This window comes from Colossoma macropomum, unplaced genomic scaffold, assembly GCF_904425465.1.
Source record: "Colossoma macropomum unplaced genomic scaffold, Colossoma_macropomum, whole genome shotgun sequence".
Taxonomy (NCBI): Eukaryota; Metazoa; Chordata; class Actinopteri; order Characiformes; family Serrasalmidae; genus Colossoma; species Colossoma macropomum.
In genome coordinates, this window is record NW_023494792.1 from 9,767,315 (window position 1) to 9,790,985 (window position 23,671).

Here is a 23,671-nt window from a genome sequence, read left to right on the forward strand (position 1 = left end):
CTTCCTCTGCCAGCAACTTTTCAACAAGGCCAGAAGAGAAGGCTATAATCAGATGTATTCACTGCACAGTGTTCACCCAGCACATTTCCACTGTGTGTGCATCTGTAGGCATGCACTCTTACAGCCTAAAAGCCGAAGTTCGAATAAACAAATAGGAGTGTTGAGGGAGTCCGAAGACAAATAAGACACTGTGGTCTCCAGACGGGGTGTGGTGCTGCTCCTGCATCTAAAACGGAGCCACAGTGTCTGCAGAAGACGTGACGCACCAACCTCATCCCCGAGGCTGTGCTCTAGGACCAATCTTTTCCAAAATTCCTCTGAGAAACCAGGCTGACAGACAAGAAGGACACAATGTACCCTGTAACCAAGAACAGCCTCTCTGCTGACACCACCAACGAGGCACTGGTAAGAATGCAAGTGGTGTCAAATTAAAGTGATGGTTAGGGGAAAATTTAAGTGAAATCCAATAGCCAGTAAACATTTTGTGTCTGAAGTTGGCTTCTTTAGTGGTAAACACCACGGGAGTATTTTGTTTACATGTCCAGAGGCATGTAGCTCACGGTATGCAGAAAAAAACAGATTAGAAGCTTTGAGCACAACAGCACATCCCTTCCGTCATCATCCATATGCCACTTAATGCAAAATGCAGAACTGTATTTTGTGTGCAAGAGTGCTGTAATGGTGCTTGGCACATGGACAGTATAAAGGGCCACACTGTTGATACAGAAGTGCTTTGAAAGCATCAGCTACGCAAGTGCAGAAGCGGTGTGTAATTGTTGCGTCCCTATTCTAGGACATGCTGTTAAAAAATTCAGGCTACAACACAGCTGCTACTATTGTTCTAGCTATGCAAAGTAGTTATGTTGATTTTTATACATAACAGTATGTCATACAGTGTCAGTAACCACATAAACAGATCTCTTAAGAGTTTAGCAACTCAACACAGTTTGAGGCAAGTGTGTGATGTTTTCTTCACATTAACCGCTGCCCATTTTTCATTGCTTGCTACTATATTAGCCTGGTTGCTCCTAAAGAAACCCAAGAAGCAACATTCAGACACCAAACTTGTCTTGGCTGACTGAATACATTTGGGCCAAGTTGAAAATTGCACAAATCTGACTTTGCACTAAACTACCTGGTGCTTTACCTGTACCAAAGCCCACCATATGTGCAAAGACATATAGCACGATGTGTATACGGGCTCTGCATTACAAAGCATTATGGGAGAGAATGCACAACTGAACTTCAATCAGTATCATATTGTACTGCAACAATTTGAGCGAATGCAAATGCCTAAACCACCCGAGGAGATGCAGGAAGGGCAGAAAGCAGGACTGCAATGCTCTTGGAGCTTGTTTGACAAGTGTGAGAAGCAGGAGCGCAGCAGGGCAGCAGAACATTCCTAGATTCTGCATACGTAGAGCTGTGGTTTCAATGACTTATGAGCATATGAGTAATTCTCTTTTGGGGAAAGTGCTTTTCGAAGTGTGATGAATATTCAAGGCCTCTTCCCTCAGCATGACTCACACACATGCAGAGCTGCTTCCTCAGCTAGCTTTTTGCAGCTCGCATGGAGCGAAGAAACGATACAGGCAGGAAGAGAGAGAGAGAGAGAGAGAGAGAGAGAGAGAGAGGACACTATGCCTGGACACACATCATCCTTTAAACAGACAACAGAGAGCACTTGTGTTCTTCTGGGAAACATACAGTAGCTACATGAAGAATAGGAGAAAATGTTACCTCAACGCAAGGCTCCATAAATAAAAGGGCAGCAGCTAAAGAGCCTCTCATAAATAATTTGCGGCCTCGGCTGAACGCAAAGCCTTATTTTATAAACCATTGATCTCTCAGAGATAAAGTTTATGGCTAGGCTCTTTTTGACAACATGATGTCAGGATCTTCTGCCCGTTTAGTATGCATGGATTCTTTTTAATGTGCGTAAATTCCCCCCATTTCTCCCTTCAGAAACAGAAAGGCCTTTGATCGGCTTTTTGTGTGCATACAATGTGCTCTGTATCAATTTGAGATGGTGCTTTATCTTAAGCATGTTAGAAAGCTTAAATCAGATCAGATCTGAGTCTGTGCTCTAATATGCTGTGTGTATCTACTCTTTACAGTCTAAATGATGTGTGACATCCCAAACAAGTCGTTAACCTTACAGTGACACACCAATCTGTGTGTTCAGCAGTAGCTCACATTTAAAATCCATGCAAAATGCAGCCACTCTGCTCCGTACTGTCCAAATGATGTGACAGTACAAACGCATTGTTAATCTAAATGAGACAGACCAGTCTGTACACAGCAGTTGGCTTCTCTCTCAAACACAAACTTACGCCTCTCATTATATCCAACTCCTATCGACACAGGCACATACCCCAAGTCCTCACTAATAGGCATTTCAAAAGGCATTTCTAGTAATTTTGTGGTCGAGTAATCTAAAAGTAAAAACAGTCTGACAAACAAACAGCTTTATTTACAGCAACCATTTAATAACAGAAATAGAACTGGGCTTTATTTTCCTTGCTATATGGCAAATTAGATTCTTGCTTAAAAAGTAAATGGACAAAGGTTCACACTAAAAAAGCTGTGTACATATTTTGTTTATTAAGCTAAATACTAGCTAGTCACCAGTAGCAAACAGCTGCCTGCTCTGCACACAGCAACAACAATGCGCTTTTCAGAACAAGATGCGGTCACTGTTTTGAATAAAAAAAAATGTTGGTGAGGTTCATCCCCTCTTTAAACATTATTCAAGAAATGTGTTTAAAGCAGTTAGCAGGTATCTTTTCATTTTATCCAAACGCTGACAGATATACTACTTGTGTCACGCTGGTCTGTTATTTTTGTGTGACCAATTTGACAATTGCTTTCCCCACACATTACAGTCTGTGGTTGTTCAGTTTGTACAATGAGTGATGAAACACACCAGATTCTCTCTGCTAATAGGAAAAGCAGTCTTAAGTGACCTTGCCATGCAGCGGATTCTGTTGTAACTCACAGATTCTGGTGAGATATGTGGCACAAAATCAGTTTGCAAATTTTTGAGTATTATATTAGTTGCAGTTACGTACCAAGTAGATGGTTAGCCAATTAATCAGGCTAAACTTTGTCCTCACCTAGTCTTGTGAAATGTGAAATGTATTCTCTTCGAACACAGTGAGACATCAATTAAAATCCTACAAAACTGCACTTTTACACTCCAACCTATATTTTAACCTGCACAAGCATACATGTATCTGATCTCAGATCAGAACCAAAGGCTAACATTTAAATGCCCTGCACATCCACGGCTGTTCGCTCATTAAACCCTCCGTCAATAATGAATCCTGCGGCTCTGCTTTTTGTGCAGACTCGCACTCACTCACTGTGTCTGACTGAGCATGTCAGCCTTGATATTTCACGTTCCTCTATGGCCTCTGATCGCATCCATCTTGTATTGACCACCCACAGAACTTCAGACAGCAATTTCTCAGGTTACATGCCGAGAGATCAAGCAACTTCTCTGCAACTCTCTTTCATCTGTGCCAATGTCAGAGACTTTGGTGAAAACTTTGTCTTGGTGCTTTGTAATCCTTAAGTGTGCCTTCCGTGAGTCTCCTCAGCTTCTGTGAGTGCCCAGAAATGCACAGGGGAGTTCTGTGGGCTGCTGGAAGAAGGACCTGAAGAAGCAAGCTGAGAGTTGCTGGTGTGAAGACGCGCTTCACACATGTAAGTGATTTCCTCTGAAAGCATGTGTGTGTGTGTGTGTGTGTGTGTGTGTGTGTGTGTGTGCGCACTGACAGAGAATTTCAATAGGTCAATAACAGTAACCTCTAATTAAGACCTTGTTATGATCATTATCGATACCAATAACCAATAATTATATATTTATTTATATAAATTTATTGCATTTTAAAACTCTACAATTCATAAATAAAGTGCAGTGAGTGTAAAACAGGTTAAAGGTGTCTATCATTGGAGGAGTTTGATTCTCAGTGATGAGTCCAAGAGAACATAAGTGGCCTCGCTATCTCTAGGTCAGTAGGATGGTCCTCCATCTGAGTCATTACAATGCTAGCCATTGCACGTCCGTTAGCTGATGTAACAGGATTGGCAGTTATTGTTCTCCTACAGACGTGTTGAGCAGCCCAATGACATTGAGCTAAAGGCAGCCCACACTGGCCCTCATCCTCCCATCACAAAATTGAGAAAAACTGGGTTTAAAAAAAAGATTCCAGGTTTTAATGATGCTTGTTTCATATTCTTTAGGTTATACTGGAGTTTTCAAACAACTAATTATATTATTGCTGCTTAAGGCTTATTAGCATGATTTTTAGTTTGTTGCAGACTAGTTCTGTTGTCATTTGCTGAAACCATGTAAAAATGTCTACTATTTTCACTTGTGTCTATGGTCAAAAATGGGGCACCAAATTATCAGATGTAATTATCAGATGTAATAATAATGATTAGTTTTAATCTAGCATTACTTCTTTCCCTTTACCAGTGAATACACTGGCAGTCAAAAAGAACTGCTCAGGCACACATATTGCATGAAGTGATGCTTAGCAGCTGTTTGTGGTGTGTTCAAAGAAATCTAGTCTTTTCACTTAAAAGAGGAACACAAAAAATGATTGCGTGTAAGATTTATACCCTATTGAGAACAGGGAAAAAAATCTAACCAGTGTCTGGGGTTGAAGAAGCAGGAAGCAGTTCCTTTTGTAGTTAGTCCACTGATTTTTCAGTTTCTCCAGCTCCCAACACACCTGGTGCAACTAATGAACTAAAGAACAAGCCATTCCTGAGGTGAACTGGGCGTGTTAGAGCAGATAAATACTACAACATGCAGTGCAGTGGTTCTTCAGGACCAGGACTAAAAAACACTGATCTAATGGAACTGCTTTCCCCATACTCCTTTGCTATACACAGATTCTGAATGGATTCTTCTCTGCACATTTCCCATAAGTTTTCAACAGGATTGTAATCTAGAGATTGTGATGACTGTGCCATCACCTGAATTTCTTCACACCACTTCCTCACTTGGATCTTGCATTATATTGTTGGTATATTCAGTTATTTTATGTTTATTCCCTTGAAGTGAACAGCTGCTAAGCATCATTGTATGCAATATTGTCACATGAGTAATTCTTCTTGACTGCCAGTGTATCTCAGCTGCCGTTATATGGTTCACCCCATCTTCAAAGGCACTACGGGTAGCATTTTTTTATGTGTACGTGTGTCTGAAGGAGGGAACCAAGAGCAGGACGGACAGACCCATCAGTATGCATTCCTTGCTCACCTCAAACCCTTGTGCAAGGAAGATGTGTGTGTCAAACTCCCTCTGCTTCTCCAGTGGCCTCTCCAGTAATAATTTCTGAAAAGCTGGCCTGGTGCCCGGCCTTTCCCTAAAAGCAAAGCAGCGTCTTGGCTGCAGGCTGAAGGCAGGCGGGGAGGCAGCGCTCACAGCACTTCATTAAGGATCAGTAGTCTGCATGTGGTGGTTGTAACGGGGGATTTGGGACCAAGCCGGCAGAAGTGAGATAGAAAGGTGAGGAAGGGAGGATGAAGGTTAGAAGCACAGCAATGTGGAAAAGATAGCAAGAAAAAGTCACAAGAGTTGACAAGAGCTGCATGCTACAACACTCTGTAATACTCTGCTGGGGAGCTATTGGTTTACTCTGTGTCTGTGCCAGTCAACAGCAGTTACACAAGCACCGAAAGGGGAAGACCACTTCAGATGCGTGTAACAAAGGAGCTTGTTAGCGAGCGAACCTGTGAAAAGCATAAAGTCCCTGTTGTTTCTGTGCGTTTCAGTAGCCTAATTGTTTGGACCAAAACAGACAAAAAGTTCCGCAATCATATCAAGTGCTGCGCCTAATACAATCAGCCAAAAATAAAACAGGCACCATTTTCTCCATAGCAACCTTCTTGCCAAAGAGCCTTTGGAGAGGCAGGGCGCCAAGATGCAACTAATCATGGGTGCTTTTGTGGACAGACGCGCAGGAGAGAGAGAGGCGCCAATCACAACACTCGCTGCGCACATACACACAGCAGCAATACGACAGACATGTGAATCACAAAAACAACTCAAACTGCAGGCACAACAACAAAGGAAGCTGCTTCCCTCAGGCAGTCTCTGGGGACACTAAACCCGTTCCATCAAAGCAGCAGCACACCTAACTCTGCTCATCAGTAGGCTCTTGATGAATTGGTCCAGTTGGGCTCTGGACAAAAGAGTAAAATTTAGACGTCAGGAGAGGATAGAAAACTTTAGACAACGACAGACACGCTCCCCCAATGTGGTCCACTGAAAAACACTGTAAAACAGGTCAAGCTAAAGGTGCATTAACAAAGCTGCTTAATTTTGATCAGAGAAAACAACCCAAAAAATGGTTAACAAATCAGCGCCTGCTCATTAAATGTTAGCACAAAGGTGTTTCAAATTCTGTGACTCAGCCATTAGGAGGGCTAGGACAATAAGCAAATCAGGACACAATGATAAACAATTATTGATAAATATATTTTTGTTATCTAAAACCACTGCTATTTTACAGTAACATTCTGTACATATATACGACAGTTTCTAATTGCAAAGTCTTAAGGCATTTTTCTATCAAGTTAGAGAAAAAAAAAAACACACACAACAACAACAAAAGTCAAGTTTTGAAAATGTACACATTAACACAGATTAACACTAATGCTGTCCTTCATATCAGATCTCATGGCTGCTCTTGTAATTTTTTTGCTCATTTTATTGCTTGGAGCTGTTTGTGACTTTTTAGCAGAATGGGCTATTACTTAGTAACTGTCTTTGAGTCATGCTGGCTAAAAGAAAAGCATCTTTGTCACTGTTATGAATGCATTTCCTCTTTTTCTGCCTCTTCTTCCTCCATTATCAGTTATCAAAGTTGATGTGAAGGTTTCAGCACATTAAATCCATAAAAACAAATTCAGTGAGAAAAGACTCACAATAAATTTTCAACTATAATTAGCCACAAAAAATATGCCGTTTTCCCTTTATGCCATAATGCCACAGTGACACTCACTCATGCCGTGGCACACAGGGCAAATCACTGCTCTGTGTGTAATTTGAGTAAAACCAGGACTGGAGTTTCAGATCAAAGATCAGAGCACAGAACACTCATGCAAACAAAATGGGAAAAAGTAAATAAATTATACTTATCAATTTCATGGTTGTTATCAACAATTATCAATAAATCTATAAGCCCTCACCACCAAGCTGAAAAACAGTGGTTATAATTTTTGTATGTTGGTTCATGATAGAGTAGCACAGCTGCAGCCTTAGGAAAAAATGTATGTATGATAATCGCGATGTACGCCCAAAGGCTTTTAAAAAAAAAAAAAAGTGTATCTGACAAATTAGATTTTGTTGGTTACTCTTTGTTAAATTAATGAGAAGACCAAGCTCAAGGCATTGTGATTTGTGATTAAATTCTAGAACACCTACACACTGATCCTAATGGTGTTTTTATGTGGTTTAAATTAATATTTACCCTACCCACCCTTCTTTGCAGCTCACCAGCAAAAGTGAAAAACAAAGTTTTTTTTTCTTTGCAGAAATATACAATTAAAATTCTGAAGTTTTAACTTCAGCAAAATCCAGCAAATGTTAAATCATATGTCACAAATATAATATTTTTAAATTTTATTGTGGATTTGTCCTCCTCACTTATAGAAAAATGCATGCAAACATGCACTAGGGATGGTTCCAAATAAAAAAATCTCACATACTGGGTTCACCTGTTCAGTGACATTAAATATTCACTGTGCCTGCATGACTCAGTCCCACTCTCTCAGCGGTGCTCCACTCTTGGGCTGTGAGACAATCATGAAGTCCTGAGAGATGACAGGCCCAGAAAGATGATATTTAAACCACTGTCTCTTTCCCTCCCACTCATTCCTCTATACCCTCTTTCTACCCACCTACGACGCACGAGACCAACACACCTCAGTGCAATCACTCAGGGGCAGATGATCGTGCAATTATGACTCTGGAGTAATGCTTTCATCATCTCTGCACACCCATGCTGCTTGATGGAGGATGACAGGCGCTTTTGGAGATGAGTAAGCCTCTTTCGTCCTCCGTTTTGGCCACTGTGACTCATTCTATGAGTGACCTTGCCTTTATCTGTCAAAGCAAAGGCAGTAGTTTGAATAGCATGTGTTTATTCTTTTTATTTAAATTAGTCGACTTCATTCTTCATTATCCTTTAGAAGTCTAGAGCTCTGTTGTTTTACTATACAATTTAAATTTAATTACAGATTAATTAAAGACTAATAACATAATTATTATGTGAATAACATTTAGTTTCAATTTACATTCGCTTTCAACAAGACTTTTTTCTGTTTGTTTTGATGTCAAGAACTGGCAAAAATGTAAAGGATGTTTTTTCTTTTCTCAAAATTAGACTGTAACAATGCAACAATGACTTCATCAAATTCAAATCATAATAAATATCTCCACTTCTGTGTACAAACCAGACGTGCTGGTATTCAGTAATTCCATATACCGCAGCATTAAATGTGCATGGTAACATTATAGCGGACACTTTGACATACCATCATTGAGTTTTAATCAAACAGGCTGCAGTTTCACCAGAGATTTCTTAGACACGCAGAGCAGGTCTGCTTTCACAAACTCCTACAGAAAACCCATGTGCCACCCAGCTTAGAGAAGGAAAAATGCTCAGTCTCATAAATAATCTTATCTCTGCAGCTATAAACTTTGTGTGTCTTAAGTAAAAGGCGCAAAAGCATCTGCAACTCAACCTAAACGAGTGGTGGTCCAATCGTATCCACAAAGGGCCGGTTAGGCTGAAGGTTTTCATTTCAAATGAGCAGGAGCACAGCTGATTCCACTTGTTTAATCAATTGCTCAGTCTTCAAACAAATGATCAGGCGTGCTCCTGCTTTGTTGGAATAAAAACCTACAGCCACACCGGCACTTTGTGGATAAGAATGGAGACCTATGACATAAGCAGTTCAGCAGACTGCTATGTCAATGAGCTCCAGTAGTTTGCCATATAGTTGAAATATTCACTGAACGATTCACAAGGTAAAAAAGATTACCTGAATGTCAGTTACAAGCTTCGTTTGTCTGCAGTTTATGTGTAGACTCAAATCATATTAGTACTGAACCCAGTGTGGAAAAAAACTCCACTGTTAGCTTAATGATATCATATAATGGAGAATCTAATTTCATTTTAGCACTGTTATATAATGACTGTTCAAGATGGCATATACATGATGATTAAATGATAAAACAGCGCAGTATATGGCTTTTGTATGGTGATAAAGTACAGGTACTAGTAGGGTGTTCCATGATGTAGGATTTTATGTTGAAGCAGATACATAGCTCTCGGTAAAGGTCTCAGTGTTCTATGGTGGGATTCTCAACCCCAGTCCAAACTGTTCTATGGAAGGATTCTCAACTCCAGTCCGAACTGCTATTAGTCCTGTATGATAGTGACACACAGTGAACATCATTATACAGGCTTCATTTTTTATTTTGTTTTTTAATGATTGTTTTATTGTCAATATTGCACACATATCCGTATTTTCTCCTCTTATTTCAATAAGCTACAAGTGGGTATTACTTCCACAAAATGTAAGAAGAGGTCTTCCAGACTTGCATGCCATGGGAAACCAAGGAGGGTTAAAGTGAGCTTCTGGCCTGTCGCATGACAGTGCCTGTGATCATCATTGTCAGTGATCATCAGTTTCCCAGCATGTGTGAAGCCCATCAGTGCATGTGTTTGGACTACTGACCACACAGCATTGTTAAACACATCATTGCGCTTCAATCACACATGACCATACAGATGCCCGAACGACTACCATGTTGCTTAGCAACAGGAGAGAGAGGGCCTCGGCTATCTTTCCGTCCCGACAAAAACAGGGCAACGTCTAGGCACAAGCGGCAAGTGGCCCAGCCCAGATTCGAACCTGAATCACAGCTGTACAGCATACTTCAGCTCTGTGTGCCGTTTAATGGGTTTAAACTCTGCTCGTCCCTAAAAGGGATCAAATTCACTATCAGCACACAGATGTGATTTCTTTTATTAATTCTGTTTGTTTTCCTAAATTAAAGCACATAATAACACAGCAATTGGTTTCAGCAATTATATTTGACCAAGCTCTGATGACTTTAGTCTTTTCTCCCTGAACCTGAGCAGAGGACCCACAGTTGTGTGCAACTACAGGCCACAAGGTACACTAAAAATGTAGGCCATTTTGAAGCACTGTCAGCACATAATAGTGCTAACAATGCTTCAAAGGTGACAATCGCCATGTTGTGAAAGGGAACTAACTGAACTTGAAGCCTCATTTCATTTTAAACAGCTTGCTAAAAATATTACATATTAAAAATTGTAAAATTATGAAAATACAGTACTTCATGGTTTCCATGGTAACAATGGAAAACACCTCATTGCTTTTATGTGAAGCATGTGGATGTTCATTTGGAACTCCAACTGAGCAGTTGCAAGTCACTTTGCAAGTGTTCCTCATTTAGAGAAGAAACAGCCGTAGAATACACACATTCGCAAGATTAACTTTCAAAATCAGACGAAAAAAGTTTAATCCCAAAAGATATTGAGTTACTTAGAATTATTTATGTGATTTTCCAGACACACAATTTCATTAAATCAGTTAATACTGAAAAGCATGTAGGCTAAAAACTGTATACAATGCAGCTGCAGTGGACTGTGTGAGTTTTTCACTGCTGATCTGCTGCTTGTCAAACTGCCTGAATGTGTCTGTGCTGATTATCGCTGGAAAGAGAAGCAAATACACACAATTTTTAATCACTATTTCTCATTTTGACACTTCATTCTACAACTACTTCACCTTCTGCTTGTTTCAGTCAAAACTTTCAGCTTTTTTATTCATCTTTGGCCGAAAACCAGAGGTACCACTTTCAAACATTTTTTCAGCTGAAAATTTTTGGTGGCAGAAATCTAACCTAATCCCACCTAAATCAGAATCCCGCCTAAAAGTAACGACACCGCAGCTCTGTGGATCTTCAGTTAGTTTGGCGCAGCCGGGAATCCCTTTTATTTAAGGCTAGATTTATTACGGCACTAGATTGGGTTAGTTCTTTTGTCCCTCCAATAACTGTTCCAAATGTTTTCATTTATTTGAGAATTCCAGCTATCCTTTTGAATGTTTCCTGAAAAATGAACCATTACAAATAAACATAAATTACTTGGAATAAAACCCCATTACATTAATCGTCCCAGTATCCTTACATTTTTCTCATTTTATTTTCCCTCCCGAGGTCCACTTATGCTTGTGCAGTTTAATGTACTAAAACATCATAAATTTCAGTCAAAACTTAATCAGGCTGTTTTGTTACTAATATACGTAAATAAACTCTGTTTTGATTGGCTGTCCTGCATTCTGGCTCATTCAAAAAGCCATTTGGGCTGAAATACTCAACGCTAATGGGCAAAACTAAACGGCTGTAGGCCAAATTAGCAGATACATGTAAATGCATTGGTTTTTGCAATATCACAAATATACTGAATACATAAATAAACTTTTTAATAAAAACAAATGAGGTCAATTGGATTTTCTATAACATGGTCCCTTTAACATACATTGAAGTAAGAAGCATTTTTCTTTCTCCTATACAGTTATCATTTCAGAGATCCAAGGATTTGTTATGACACCGACAATATGTTCATTAAGGGAAATGTATATGCCATGCTTTACGCTACTGTACAAATATAGACTTATCTGCTGCTGTTAATCACTGCTGGAAGCAGGTTGCAGTGTGGCATTAAGTGCTACATTTCTATTGTTTTAAAAAGGTGGAGGAATCGGAGATGAATAGACGTATCTTTTTACATTTCTTAAGCGCCGGAGTATGAAGTAGAAGAGAAGGCTGTGTTCTGCTGTCAGTTCCACTACAGCCTTCGCTCCACTCTTCAAGCTCTCACTCTTTTGCTATGCTTCTCCTGCAGTCATCCTTTCTTTTTTCAGTCAATCTATCAGTCACTCATTTCATGCATGTCTGATGCTGAATCTGTGCAGCCATCTTGCAGAGCTCTCTCCGCAGCTCCTCTCTCTACCTTTTAGTTTCTTCCTGTCCTTTTTCTCTCTCCCTGAGAGATCACATTTTTTTCCAGTCATTTCCAGTAGTAATGGTTTTGCAGAGGCTTGCTGTGAGTTAGCGGGCTCTGGCGTAAGGCCGACGCATCGGCACTACAGATTTGTATGTCACGCTGCTCTGTTGCCACAGCCACATCCCAAGGCTTTTAAGGCACACTCTGAAAAAACAAATGAAAGGAGGAGCAAAAGAGAGGAAGTTGCCACCATATGGCGTCAGAAAATCGTCTCTGAGCAGAAGGATCCTTCAAGGACTCTCTCAAGCTGTTTGAGTGGTTGAGATGAATTATGAAAGAAGACATCCACCATATTTTGCACAAATTGGTCTCCTCTATGATTGACAGGTCAGTGTTTGTGGCAACTCAATGGAAAAGCAAAGAGAGCACACTCCTCATGCTTAAGTAATGAAAGCATAAGAAAATACAGTGAAGGCAGACGCTCGCTTACAAGCACACCTTTTACTGTCCACACATTGTTACAGTGCTGACAGAAACTGCTGACTGGGACTGAGAATATGGAAAATAGTGGCTGTTTATCCAATCTGCGTGTGTATATAACTGGTACTTTCCACTCTACTACAGCTGGAAAGCTCCTCAGAAGTCAAATGATGACCATAGCATCTGTCCCTTTTCACCCATTCACTCCTTCTTTAACAGCTTCCCCAAGGGCAGCAGGTGCTGGAGAAATCAGGGTAATTGGGGTGGTTCCTGTACCAGCTACTTGTTTGACTGACTGCATTTCAAGACAAAATAAACACAGCATTAGAACTGAATTTCAGTGTGTAAATATTGGTCCCTTCTTTGCCCACCTGCTATTTGCCATGAAGCGGAGGACTGATGAGTAAGCATCAAGAAAGCTTGTTTGTGTCAACTGTAACTGAGGCCCATTATTTGTTCAGCTCTGTCAGTCTGCATTACTGGGACTGCTCAAAAAACAAAAGGCAAGAGAGAAGACAGAAGAAAGGAAGGACAGAAAAAAGAAAGATAAAGAATGGAGTGTAAATCTCTGACCTCACAACAATTTCATTCGGATTCTCTGGGAAATAAGCGCATCATGAAATTCCAAACTGACTGGAGGTACTGTCTTCACAGTAGAATGGATGTAGACATTAAACACAATATACCACACTTTGCATCATATATTTTCAAGAAGTTCCACATTTCGATACAAAGGTAAAAATGAAAATGGATTTATGTTGGAAAATAAAGCAAAAATATTTTATTTTGTCCCAAAAAATGAATGAATACTTTAATGATTATTATTATAATCCCAAAACAATGCAGTTGAAACACCTTCAGACTAAGGCATCTTGATGCATATCAAGTAATTTTCAACACTTGATGAACAGCTATAAACAGGAAAGCTGATGATTTGGGTAGGTGATGGATTCTGGGGGGTATAGTAAGTCAACAGTGAAAGAGATTGGGGGCAAAGTAGGATTCACTAATGCAGAATAACTGGGCTGGCAATAATAACCAATAATGAATGTCCTGCTGTAGCCAGTACTGACAACAATAACCTTTATATTCAGTCATATGCAAACATTTGGGTCCCCTGGTCAAATTACATGTTTTGTTGCTTTTCTAAGTGAAAAAGTTATCATTTTACAGAGAACACACTTTTGCACATTTGAAGGCACAATTATTTGCTGAATTAGCACAAAGGAAAAATGATACATGTGTCCTGTACTAAAGTTACAGGCACATTTTATATTTTATGTCCAGTAGATTAACCATGGCAAACAAACATAAATTGTGCTGTAGAATTTGAAGAAAAACGCTATATTTAAGTTTGTTCTCTGTAGAGGATGTTATTTTTAAACTTTTGCAAATGACTATATATTATTATCCACAGATGAAGTCTAAAGACAGATCATTGATTAATTTTAGATAGTTATGACATCTATATCTACATCAGACATGACAACTGCTGCAAACATTTATACTATTTAACGTAAATATTTTGCATTATTTAGCAGATTTATTTAGCAGTGTTATGTCTCTTTCCCAAGGACTTTTATTTGTACAGAAGCAACATAATCAAATTATCTGTCACTAATCTAAGAAATCAGCTAAATCAGGGTTATTATGCAGTAACTACACTGATATTCATATTCTGTTCTTGACAGAAAATTTGCATCCTTTGGCAAGCATTCTTCTTCACAGCAGGTAAACAGAAGAAACTGAGCTTTCTTTCCTTATTTGATAGGCTTCCATAATCAAATCAAAACAAGCACATTCACTATCTTACTCTCGGTGTTCTAGCCTGGTCGGAGAATTGAATTTTGCGTTCATGCATGAGTGGCCACTGTGCTATCCATTGAAAGAGCTTAAAAGAATGGAAAAGCCCAGCACTGGTGATTTTACCTTTTTAAAACAAGTGCTAAATAATCAGTTATTGGCTAGTTATTGGCCAATATCTGACTGATGACAGGAATTCAATTCTCATTTATCGGTAAATAATATATCAGCTGTTGATACACTGTGCAACCCTAGCGTACAGTAAGTCAACAGTAAGAGATGTTTCTGGCCAATCTAGGTCTCCATGCCCCCTCTCCTCCCACACACATGCTATTCAAGGCGTCCACAGCACACACAGCACAGCACTGGGACCTAATCAGATAAAAACCATTTCCACAGTCAGATATGACTCCCGTTGTTCAAAGGCCCCGCAGCTAATGCCATAATGACAGGAAAAGGAACACGCAGCAACACAAGCGAGACACAAAGCAAGCAGCGTTCTCCCATTAGATAACACAAATGCAGATAAGCCCAAATTCATTTCCCTAGTATGCACCAACACGTCTATGTCTTTATCAATTAAATGCTGAGCATGGCGGGAAGAGACACCCACCCACACATGCACACCCCTGTGAACTTTTCTTGAAAGATGTTCTTGTATGTGCGTGTATGTGTGCATGTAGCTAATTAGGGAGGCACAGATAAATAGGAGTACAGAGAGAGAATGCGACAGAGCAGCAATGAAGCAGACCACAGAGGAGAGAAAAGACACACCCCTTCTCTCTCTCACGTGCACATACACAGCAAACAGGCCTAAGAGTGTGTGTCTGTGGGGGGTGGGGGGTGTTGCACAGTGACAGAATGTCCATGTGGTGTAAAAATAGAAAACTGGATTGAAAGAAAGCCAAGTCTAAATAAGCAGGCGCTGAGGACCGTCCTATTTGTAGTCTGACAAAGTCATCATTTTATGACAGGTTTATTAAGGACCTTGTTTAATTAGAAGTGAGAGCAAGAGAAACATCTTCATGTCTCTAACCTTGAGTAAACAAAATTAGGCATATTTAGAAGTAAAAAAAAAAACAACCTGAAAAAACACTCTTAAAAATATAAAGAGCAAACTACTTGTGGTTCTGTAATTAACTTTTCAATTGAGTGGTTTCAATTGATCTCTTTAAGGAATCATCTATTGAAGGGTTCTTAAGGCAACCAAATATTGTTCTTGTACGGCATCACTTACAAAAGACCCTTTTTTAATTTTAAAGATCGCACCTGCTTTGCTAGAAGCATCAGGCACATTTATTACATTTGCATGCACACAACAGAATTCTTAGTAGGACCTGACCACTATGAAAATTTGATCAACACCACTAATGATTTTAGGGGGCTAATAATTCCCTGATAATATAAGCTGACTGATGTTACAGATTTTTATCCAACCTAACTTGCAATGGAGCATAAACGTGGCCTGTTGGGGGGGTCCCCCGAGGACTGGTTTGAGACTACTCGTCCAAGAAACTGAACCGAACCGTGATTTTTATAACAGCTGTATAAAAGACTATTCCATTTATTGTACTGTTTACATGCAAGCCAGCACAGTCTGATTGTGTAATGTGAAATGACCCCTTCACGACACACTTGAGTTTATTTTTGTATGAGTTCTTGCCGTTTATAACATTGTTATTGCTTTCATCTCCTTCCATTTAAATGTCTAATCATGTGTATTTCTGATAAAGTACTGAACATGAGGGATGTGTTTTCCTCTTTGCAAAGTGCAGTCTTGTCACCTTTTGTCACTCATAATTGTTCTGTTGTTGTTAAGCTGTCATCACATATGTGATACTACAAAAAAAGACGCAAAATGACACAAAAGCTCCACGTGTGAGTCAGTGGAGCGATCCAAACAGTCTGGCCAATAATTGTGCTAAGCTAAGGTGACTAAGGCTTGAGCAGCAGTGACAATCAAATCATGCTGTTTCATGATCATATCTTAGTTAGACCAGCAGTCATAGACTAATATCAAACAGCCAAATGTCACACGAGCGTAGCGTACGTGTAAACATATTACTGTGACTTTGAGTACCCCAGAATATCTACAAACTTCACAGATATTAAAATCTTATTTATAAACTTACATATCACAGACGTTACAGGGCCTAATGAGTTGCTAATCAGTGAATCTGTGCAGATCTGCATGAAGCTAATGATCTTTGCTTAAAATGATCACGAGTAAATGTTATTTTCTCACTCCATGATCCCAAGTTTCATTCTTACAGAGTAATATGAAAATATGTGGCAAACAAAAAGACACTGCATTGGACTGCAGTCTGGGGATACAAAATAATTTTGTTTGTCCAAAACAGACCACTGATTTCCACTGTTGCTAGGCCTGATTAACTTTTAATCCTTGCAAACAGTAATCAGAATATTTTAGTAGACCTTCTGTAGCCTACATTGAATATAAATTGGAATTAGATTCTAATCACTGTCTGTCACAGGATTAAACATTTTGAATTTAGAATGCAAACAACACTGAAATACAAAAGTTATCTCCCAAAATTCTGGCACCGTAACAGAAGGAGAAAGAAGAAATGAGAATACCACAACATACCCAAACGATACAGAGACACAAACATTTGGTTCTGGTCTTCCTCTTCCTTATCTTGGGTTTTATATGTACAGTTTATGCCTCAAGCATCCAGCTCTAGCATCACTCATACCATCACCTCAAAGCATTAGAAAACTGCAAAATAGCCACATGAAACATTTTTATTTGTTTGGATAACCAAAGAAATCACTTGAATCTGGTGCACTTTCCAGCCAAATTAATTAATTCTGTAGTCTCAAAACGAATTTCTATTGCTGCTAGGCCTAATTAACTCAAAGGCAACATGATTCAGAAATCAAAATGCATGTTCCTTCTGTGCTGTGACATATTTCTGAGTGAAACACGGTATCAACAAGGGTCTCTGAGCTAGCTGAGTGTTGTCACAAGATGATAGCTGGGGATAGTAGGAGAGGTAAAACACAATATTACTTAATATTATTTTCCCCCACTAGCACACAAGGTGGGCAAAGGTCATTACATTTTAACGAAAGATCAAGCATCTTGCTGGCAATCCATTCTGAGAATCTAGAGACGCTCTTTTTAAATTTTCCGCCAGAAGAGCAATGGTGGGTGTATGTCCATGCTGGCCACAGTGAAAGCACACAGAAGCAGAGCTTTGTGTGTGCTACCGTGTCTCTATCATCATGTAAAAGATGCACAAGGCTTTTTTATTGTAGGATAGACTGTGATTATTTTTCCGAGTGAAAGTACAAGTTCATTCAGAGCCCAGTTTAGATTGGTAAGTGCTTATTATTGTTTGGTTCATTCAGAGTAAAGACAAAGCTAAATAATAATCTATGAATTGTCAGCTTTGTTAGATCACACTCTTTACATATCAATTAAACACATAGCACTGAGAAACCATATAGTTACTGAAGTAGAGCAGATTAAACCACATCTTTGCAGCGGCCTTAAAGGGGTAAATGTTAAGATAAATCAGGCTTGGTATGGGTAGAGACTAACAAGGTAGAAAAGGTCCATTTTGATTTTGAGTTGACTTCAATCCTTGCAAACAGTAGTCATAATATTTGAGTAGATATTTTGTAACCTACCATGAATTTAAACTGTAATTCAATTCTAATTACTGTCTGTGATAGGATGAAACATTCTCCATTTAGAATGGTAACACATGGTAAAAAACAAAGAAAAACAAAACAAAATAAAAATGCCTTCTTTCTCACAGCTGTGGCACCATTACCTGCTGTTATAGGAAGAAAATACAAGGGTAGCACCACACACACATACACACACACACGCACACACAGAAAGCACATACAAACTGCACACAGTCACAAACATTCATGCTTCTGGTCTTTCCTCTAACTCATTTTTTGTGTGCGATTTATGCTTCAAGCTTCCAGCTCTAGCATCACTCACACCATCACCTCAAAGTGTTAGCAAACTTCAAACCAGCCACATGAAACACTTTAATTTGGTTGGAAAACGCATGGTTCCCACTCACACTGCCATGGTAGATGAAGTTATGTTTATGCGCTATGCGCTGGGCCTTTTCCTCCCCCCCACGGATGTGAACGGCCCAGGAGTTGGTGTATACGCCTTGGCTCTCCGCAGGCTGTGCCACCGCGCTCAGGAGGAGCAGGCTGGTCCAGAGCAGCAGCAGGACCCAGCGGACCTCCATGAACGACCAGTGCAGGGGCCCTGAACACTCTGGTCTACTGCTGAGAGGATCCAATAACCACTCTGGACCACATCAGCCACTGCAAAGACCTACAGGGGACAAAGCAGAGCACTTAGAACAGAGTCCAATTAGAAAATGCATAAGTTCTTTTATACAGTGCAGAAGGACAAATACAGCCGGTTCTACAGGAATTCATCTCCACAGGGAGAACCACAACCACACAAACAAATTCACTTTTAGAGCTATCCTACTTATAGCACCACACCTGGGCAAAGCTGACCTATGAGGAAAGTTGAACGGCAAGAAGGAAGTTGAGCAAATTCAAATCTGACCTTGCTTTACACTTGTTTTTGGAACAAGAACATGAAAAAGACCTCAAACTAGGCCAGATTCTCAGAGACAGACTCAATGACAGTCACGAGAGATAAAGCATTAAAGCGTCCTTATAGAGCCCTAGTTTTACTTGGTAAATAAGGAAAAAGGATATCTGGATATACTTTCAGATAAGCTTTGATTTCCAGAAAGTTTATCTGGCATTTTCTGGAAAGATCCCAGCTAGATATCATGTGGCAAGATCAGAAAGTGCTTTACAGGATTTTCAAGGCTGCTTCTTAGAATTTGCAGAGCTTATGGAGAAGATACTCAACAGTGATGAGCAGAATCTTTGGAAATGTAGCAGAAGTGTAAACCATAACAATGATGAATGATAAACAATCATGACTCACTGAATACATACCTGCTCTGTTTTTCACCAGCCCTAAATTGTTGTCGGACTGACAGGATTTCTTGATTAAACTCAATTCCTCTGTTAAAAAAACATCTTTAATTAAAATTTACTTTGTTGATAAATCAATAATGATTATTTGGCAATTTGCAGGGAGATGCAAAAATGAATATTTTAAATCCTCCTACTGGAAGAAATATGAAGTAAGAAACAGTTCAAATGAAATATTTACACTTTTTATACTTGATGAATTATAAAATATAATCATTATCAACAATCTACACTTGCTCCATGAAGTGAACCGTTAAAACTTCGACAGCTCAGCTGTGAAAAGAACAAGACTGTAACCTGATTCCAGGCTATCTGCAGTCTTATCACAACAGAGTCTGCAGTCGCATCCCAACACAGTGTCATGAGCAACTAGCATCCATAATTTATTAGTCGCTTTTGTCTGGTTAAATGCTTCTCCATCAGAGAAGTGCTATGAGTGCTCACTCATACAGGATATAACTAAACCACAGAGATTTTTATAGGAACAGAAATATGAGAGGGTTCCTGCATTTTCTATCCTCCCAAAGTTGTTCTTGCCTGAGGGAAACTCCCTGCAGGATCGTGATACAGTTGGGTTGATCTGAGATTTGAGCAGGTCTTCAGAGACTAGGCTGCATATGTTGAATATGGAGCAAGCTCAGTTCTCCCTAGGGCCCAACACAACACCAAAGACACTTTACAGGAAGACAAAGCCCAAACAACAGAGCCTGCCCATGGGCCTGCTTTTTCCAAAACCATTTAAGACTAATCTCAGATTAGAAGGAGTGTGATCTTGTAAATTTGTATTCATATTGTGGCTTGAGATATTCCGGTCCATTAAGTGTAATTAGTCATAAAGAAAAATTGATAGAAATTTCTTAAAATCAGCCAGTACAGGACTGTAGCCCCAACAGAAATGTTTAGTATGTGGAACACACATTATTTGACCAGTCAACCACTTCAAGCCAATACTGTATGTCTGAAAATGTGTAGGGTAGAATTAGCAAAGTGCAAGGCAGAACACTGCAACGCTTAGAAAAGAAACAAACCGTCACGTCGAAAATCTGCATTGGCAAGCTCATTAAAGCTTGGCCGTGTGCACTGAGCTGGAAACGAAAGCATGTTACCTGCCTGTCAGAAAAACTCTCAAAGAACCTCTCAGAGAGAGAGAGAGAGAGAGAGAGAGAGAGAGAGAGAGAGAGAGAGAGAAAGAGACAGGGAGACAGAGAGACAGTGAGGGAAAAAAAGAAACAATACATAGAAGTGGAGGGCAGAAAGAAAAAGAAAAAAAACAAAAAAGAGAGAAAGAAGAGAGAGAGATAGAAAGAGAAAGAGGAAAAAAAATGCAAAGAACAGACAAGGCAGAAAGAAAAAGAAAACCAATACTGAAAAAAGAGAATGATGGAGAGAGGGGAAGGAAAGAGACAGAAAGAGAAAAACAGAAAGAAAACCCACAAAGAAAGACAAGGAAAAACAGAGAAAGTGAGAAAGAGAGAGAGAGAAACAAAACAAAGTAGACAGAGGGGCAGAAAAAACAATACAGAAAGAAAGAACACTGAGAGAGGGAGAGAGTGAGAAAGCAAGAGAGCGTGAGAGAGAGCGAGACTGAAGAGTGAGGGAGACATCATACAGTAGTCTCTAAAGCAGTGAGCTCCAGTAAAAACCCTGTCATACAAAACAACAGCAACTCTTGACCCCCAACAAAAGTGAAAAATGTGAAAACAGGGAAAACCATAAAACACAATTTAACACCAGCAACTGTACTTGCAAATGTATTTACTGAAACTGGTTCATCAAAAAAACATTAACCACATAATTTTATGTAGCTGGTGTAACAGATGAGGCAAGTCTCTCTGAGTACAACATAGTTCAGCATAAGAAAGCCTGATGAACAAAGGAGCTATAGGTTAAACTTGATATGATGTTAAACTGGACCAATAATTAACTTACTAACCCATCTGTAAAGCTCACCGTGGGTGTGTAGGGATGCGTATAATGTAGAAGCTGTTTGTTATGGCAGGTTTGCTCCTTTATTTAGCACAAGGTTAATACACTTAAGACACACAGAGGATAACAAACAGAGTTCAAGTTTTGCTAAGTGACCGGATAGACACAAGATAAATGTAATGTAGGCTAATTACTTGTCGGCCTGGCTACTTAGTTGGTTCTGTTGAGGAACATTAGCCCATCAAAATGCAAAGTAAATGCACAATGATGTCATGTGCACACAGCAAACACAGCTCCTGTATTTATTCGAGGTACAAATGACTAGGAAAAAAGGACTTCAGGGGAATCAGAATAGTTATTAGCTCGACTGATATTAAATTTCTTGAATGCTCATTTGCATTCCAACCCTCAGGTACAGGTTGTGTTTATTCACCGCTGTGAAAAGTCACACCAACACAAAGTTATCATTACTGGGTATCAGTAAGAGATAATGATAATATCATGATGCAAATGAGTGTGCTGCATTAGGAAATTCAGAGTGCTCTGACATGGGACACTAAGTGACAAGCATATGCAAGCACACTGACTCATATTCACTTTGCCGAAATCTTCACTGCTAAATCTTCCATTTTTATTCTGGACACTGAACACTAATAACTTTAAGTGATGTTACGCTGAGTTATGAAACCAATCTTACGCAACTTTTCCATCATCTTATGCAACTTTTTGAAATGCAATACTCGGTTAACACTGCCCAGCTTGAGAAAAGTCGTTTTACATGGATGACACAAAGCGTGGCACAGCTATGCAGAGAGCTCACACACAACTACTTTTCATGAAAAAAAAAAAAGCTGTCATCGCTTTGGCCCTGGATATCGGCAGACAATATGGCCACAGTATTAAGAAAAAAGGAGCTGCAAAAGAGCTAACTGTAAGTGAACAGCAGACATCAACATGCTGAAGCATTTCTCACCCTCTTTAAAAGACTACTCCAAAATAAATGGAAAAAAAGGCTCCCTGCTGGTTCAGTTTAGTGTTGACGTAACATTCTAGGGCACAATCTATTGTTAAAGCTGGAGAAACTGACATCTCACCTGTAAAAGCAGCCCTGGGAGAGCTCCGGCCCTGGCTGCTTTTTCAACACAGTCAAGGCTGCCTGTCCCTCTCAGTAAAAAAAAAAAATCTCAGTGCTTCAGCTTACGTGGCTTTTATGGGGAAGTGACTGCCACGGTGCAACTGCAAGGGGGTAAAACAGACTGGAAAATCAATCTACGTGCGTCCACAGCATAACCCTAACTGAACTAACAAGAAGAGTTTGGAACACTGCCAAAGTGTTGACAGTAATCATGTGTAGTGAAGGCTGTAATTGCTACCAAACCCGAATGATCCAAATGATCTATTATCAGGCAGCCTACCCGTAACTGAGCATCATGAAACTGAGCTGGCAAATTAGGCTGCATTTCTAGTAAAGTCAGAAAGGCAGGAAGGCACTATCATGCCATGCTAATTGACATTAATGTGATGACACTCAGATAGAGCACCATCATATTCTGAGACGAACACAAGCTGGACCAGATCCATGGTTTAATGCCTTTATGGCTTTACATGGAGAAACTTACAGGAAACTAAACTGCACCTGGCTCTTGCAACTTATTTGAACCTTTTGCAAGCTTCTCAATTTCATGACACAAGTTTCATGAAACTGCCAACCAGAATAGAGAAAACATATCACATGATCACATCAGACTACATACTTTAAAATGACCGCATCAAAAGTCAAGAAAATAAACCAGAAGACAGTTAATTGGGTAGTTGGACATCACCCCAAATCGCTCAAGGCTGGTAGTTATTCATTCTGTCAGTTTCTTGAGTCATGAGTGTCTCAGAGCTAATGTTTCTGTTACCAGCTGTGTTAGCTAGTCAGCTAACAGTAACAACCTTTTAAAGGGCTGCTTGTGTCACCATTTATTCTTTGTTAGTCTGCTGTTATCGAGATTTACGTAGCTAGACATTTTCTACTCTCCTGATGCCCCCTAAATTTACACAGAGTGCAGTATCTTTTGGGATCCAAAGTATGAGAATTCTTAGAGTGAGACTCTCTCCTTGATCAACTTGTGGGCTATAACTGGAAGGACCTCGTAAGCATTCATTTTCAAAGGCTTAACTTACCCACAACAGATACAAAATATAAATAGTAAAGAACCTTGCACAGTTAAATAAGATTTTGATGTATAGATATGAGCAAAATGACAATGAAAAGCTGAAAAAAATCTGATAAAGATGATAAAAATGTTGCAAATTTGTAAATTACACCTCTCCGATGACTTTATAATGAGAATATTGTGTATCAAAAAACACGAGCTGCTAACTCCCCTCGT

At 39.5% G+C, this 23,671-nt stretch overlaps 1 protein-coding gene across 2 annotated transcripts in view; it reads right to left on the reverse strand.

Annotated features, from left to right (window-relative positions):
* Positions 1 to 23,671, reverse strand: part of furinb (furin (paired basic amino acid cleaving enzyme) b) — a 104,481-nt gene that overhangs the window by 75,670 nt on the left and 5,140 nt on the right. The window contains exons 1-2 of one of the 2 annotated variants that reach the window (XM_036575896.1): positions 22,388 to 22,439; positions 18,416 to 18,681 (exon numbers count right to left, since the gene is read on the reverse strand). In XM_036575896.1, coding sequence (XP_036431789.1) covers positions 18,416 to 18,592 — 177 coding nt within the window. In that variant the 5' untranslated portion in view covers positions 18,593 to 18,681; positions 22,388 to 22,439. Of the gene's footprint in view, positions 1 to 18,415; positions 18,682 to 22,387; positions 22,440 to 23,671 lie in introns of those variants that run through there. The other variant, XM_036575895.1, reaches the window with a different exon arrangement.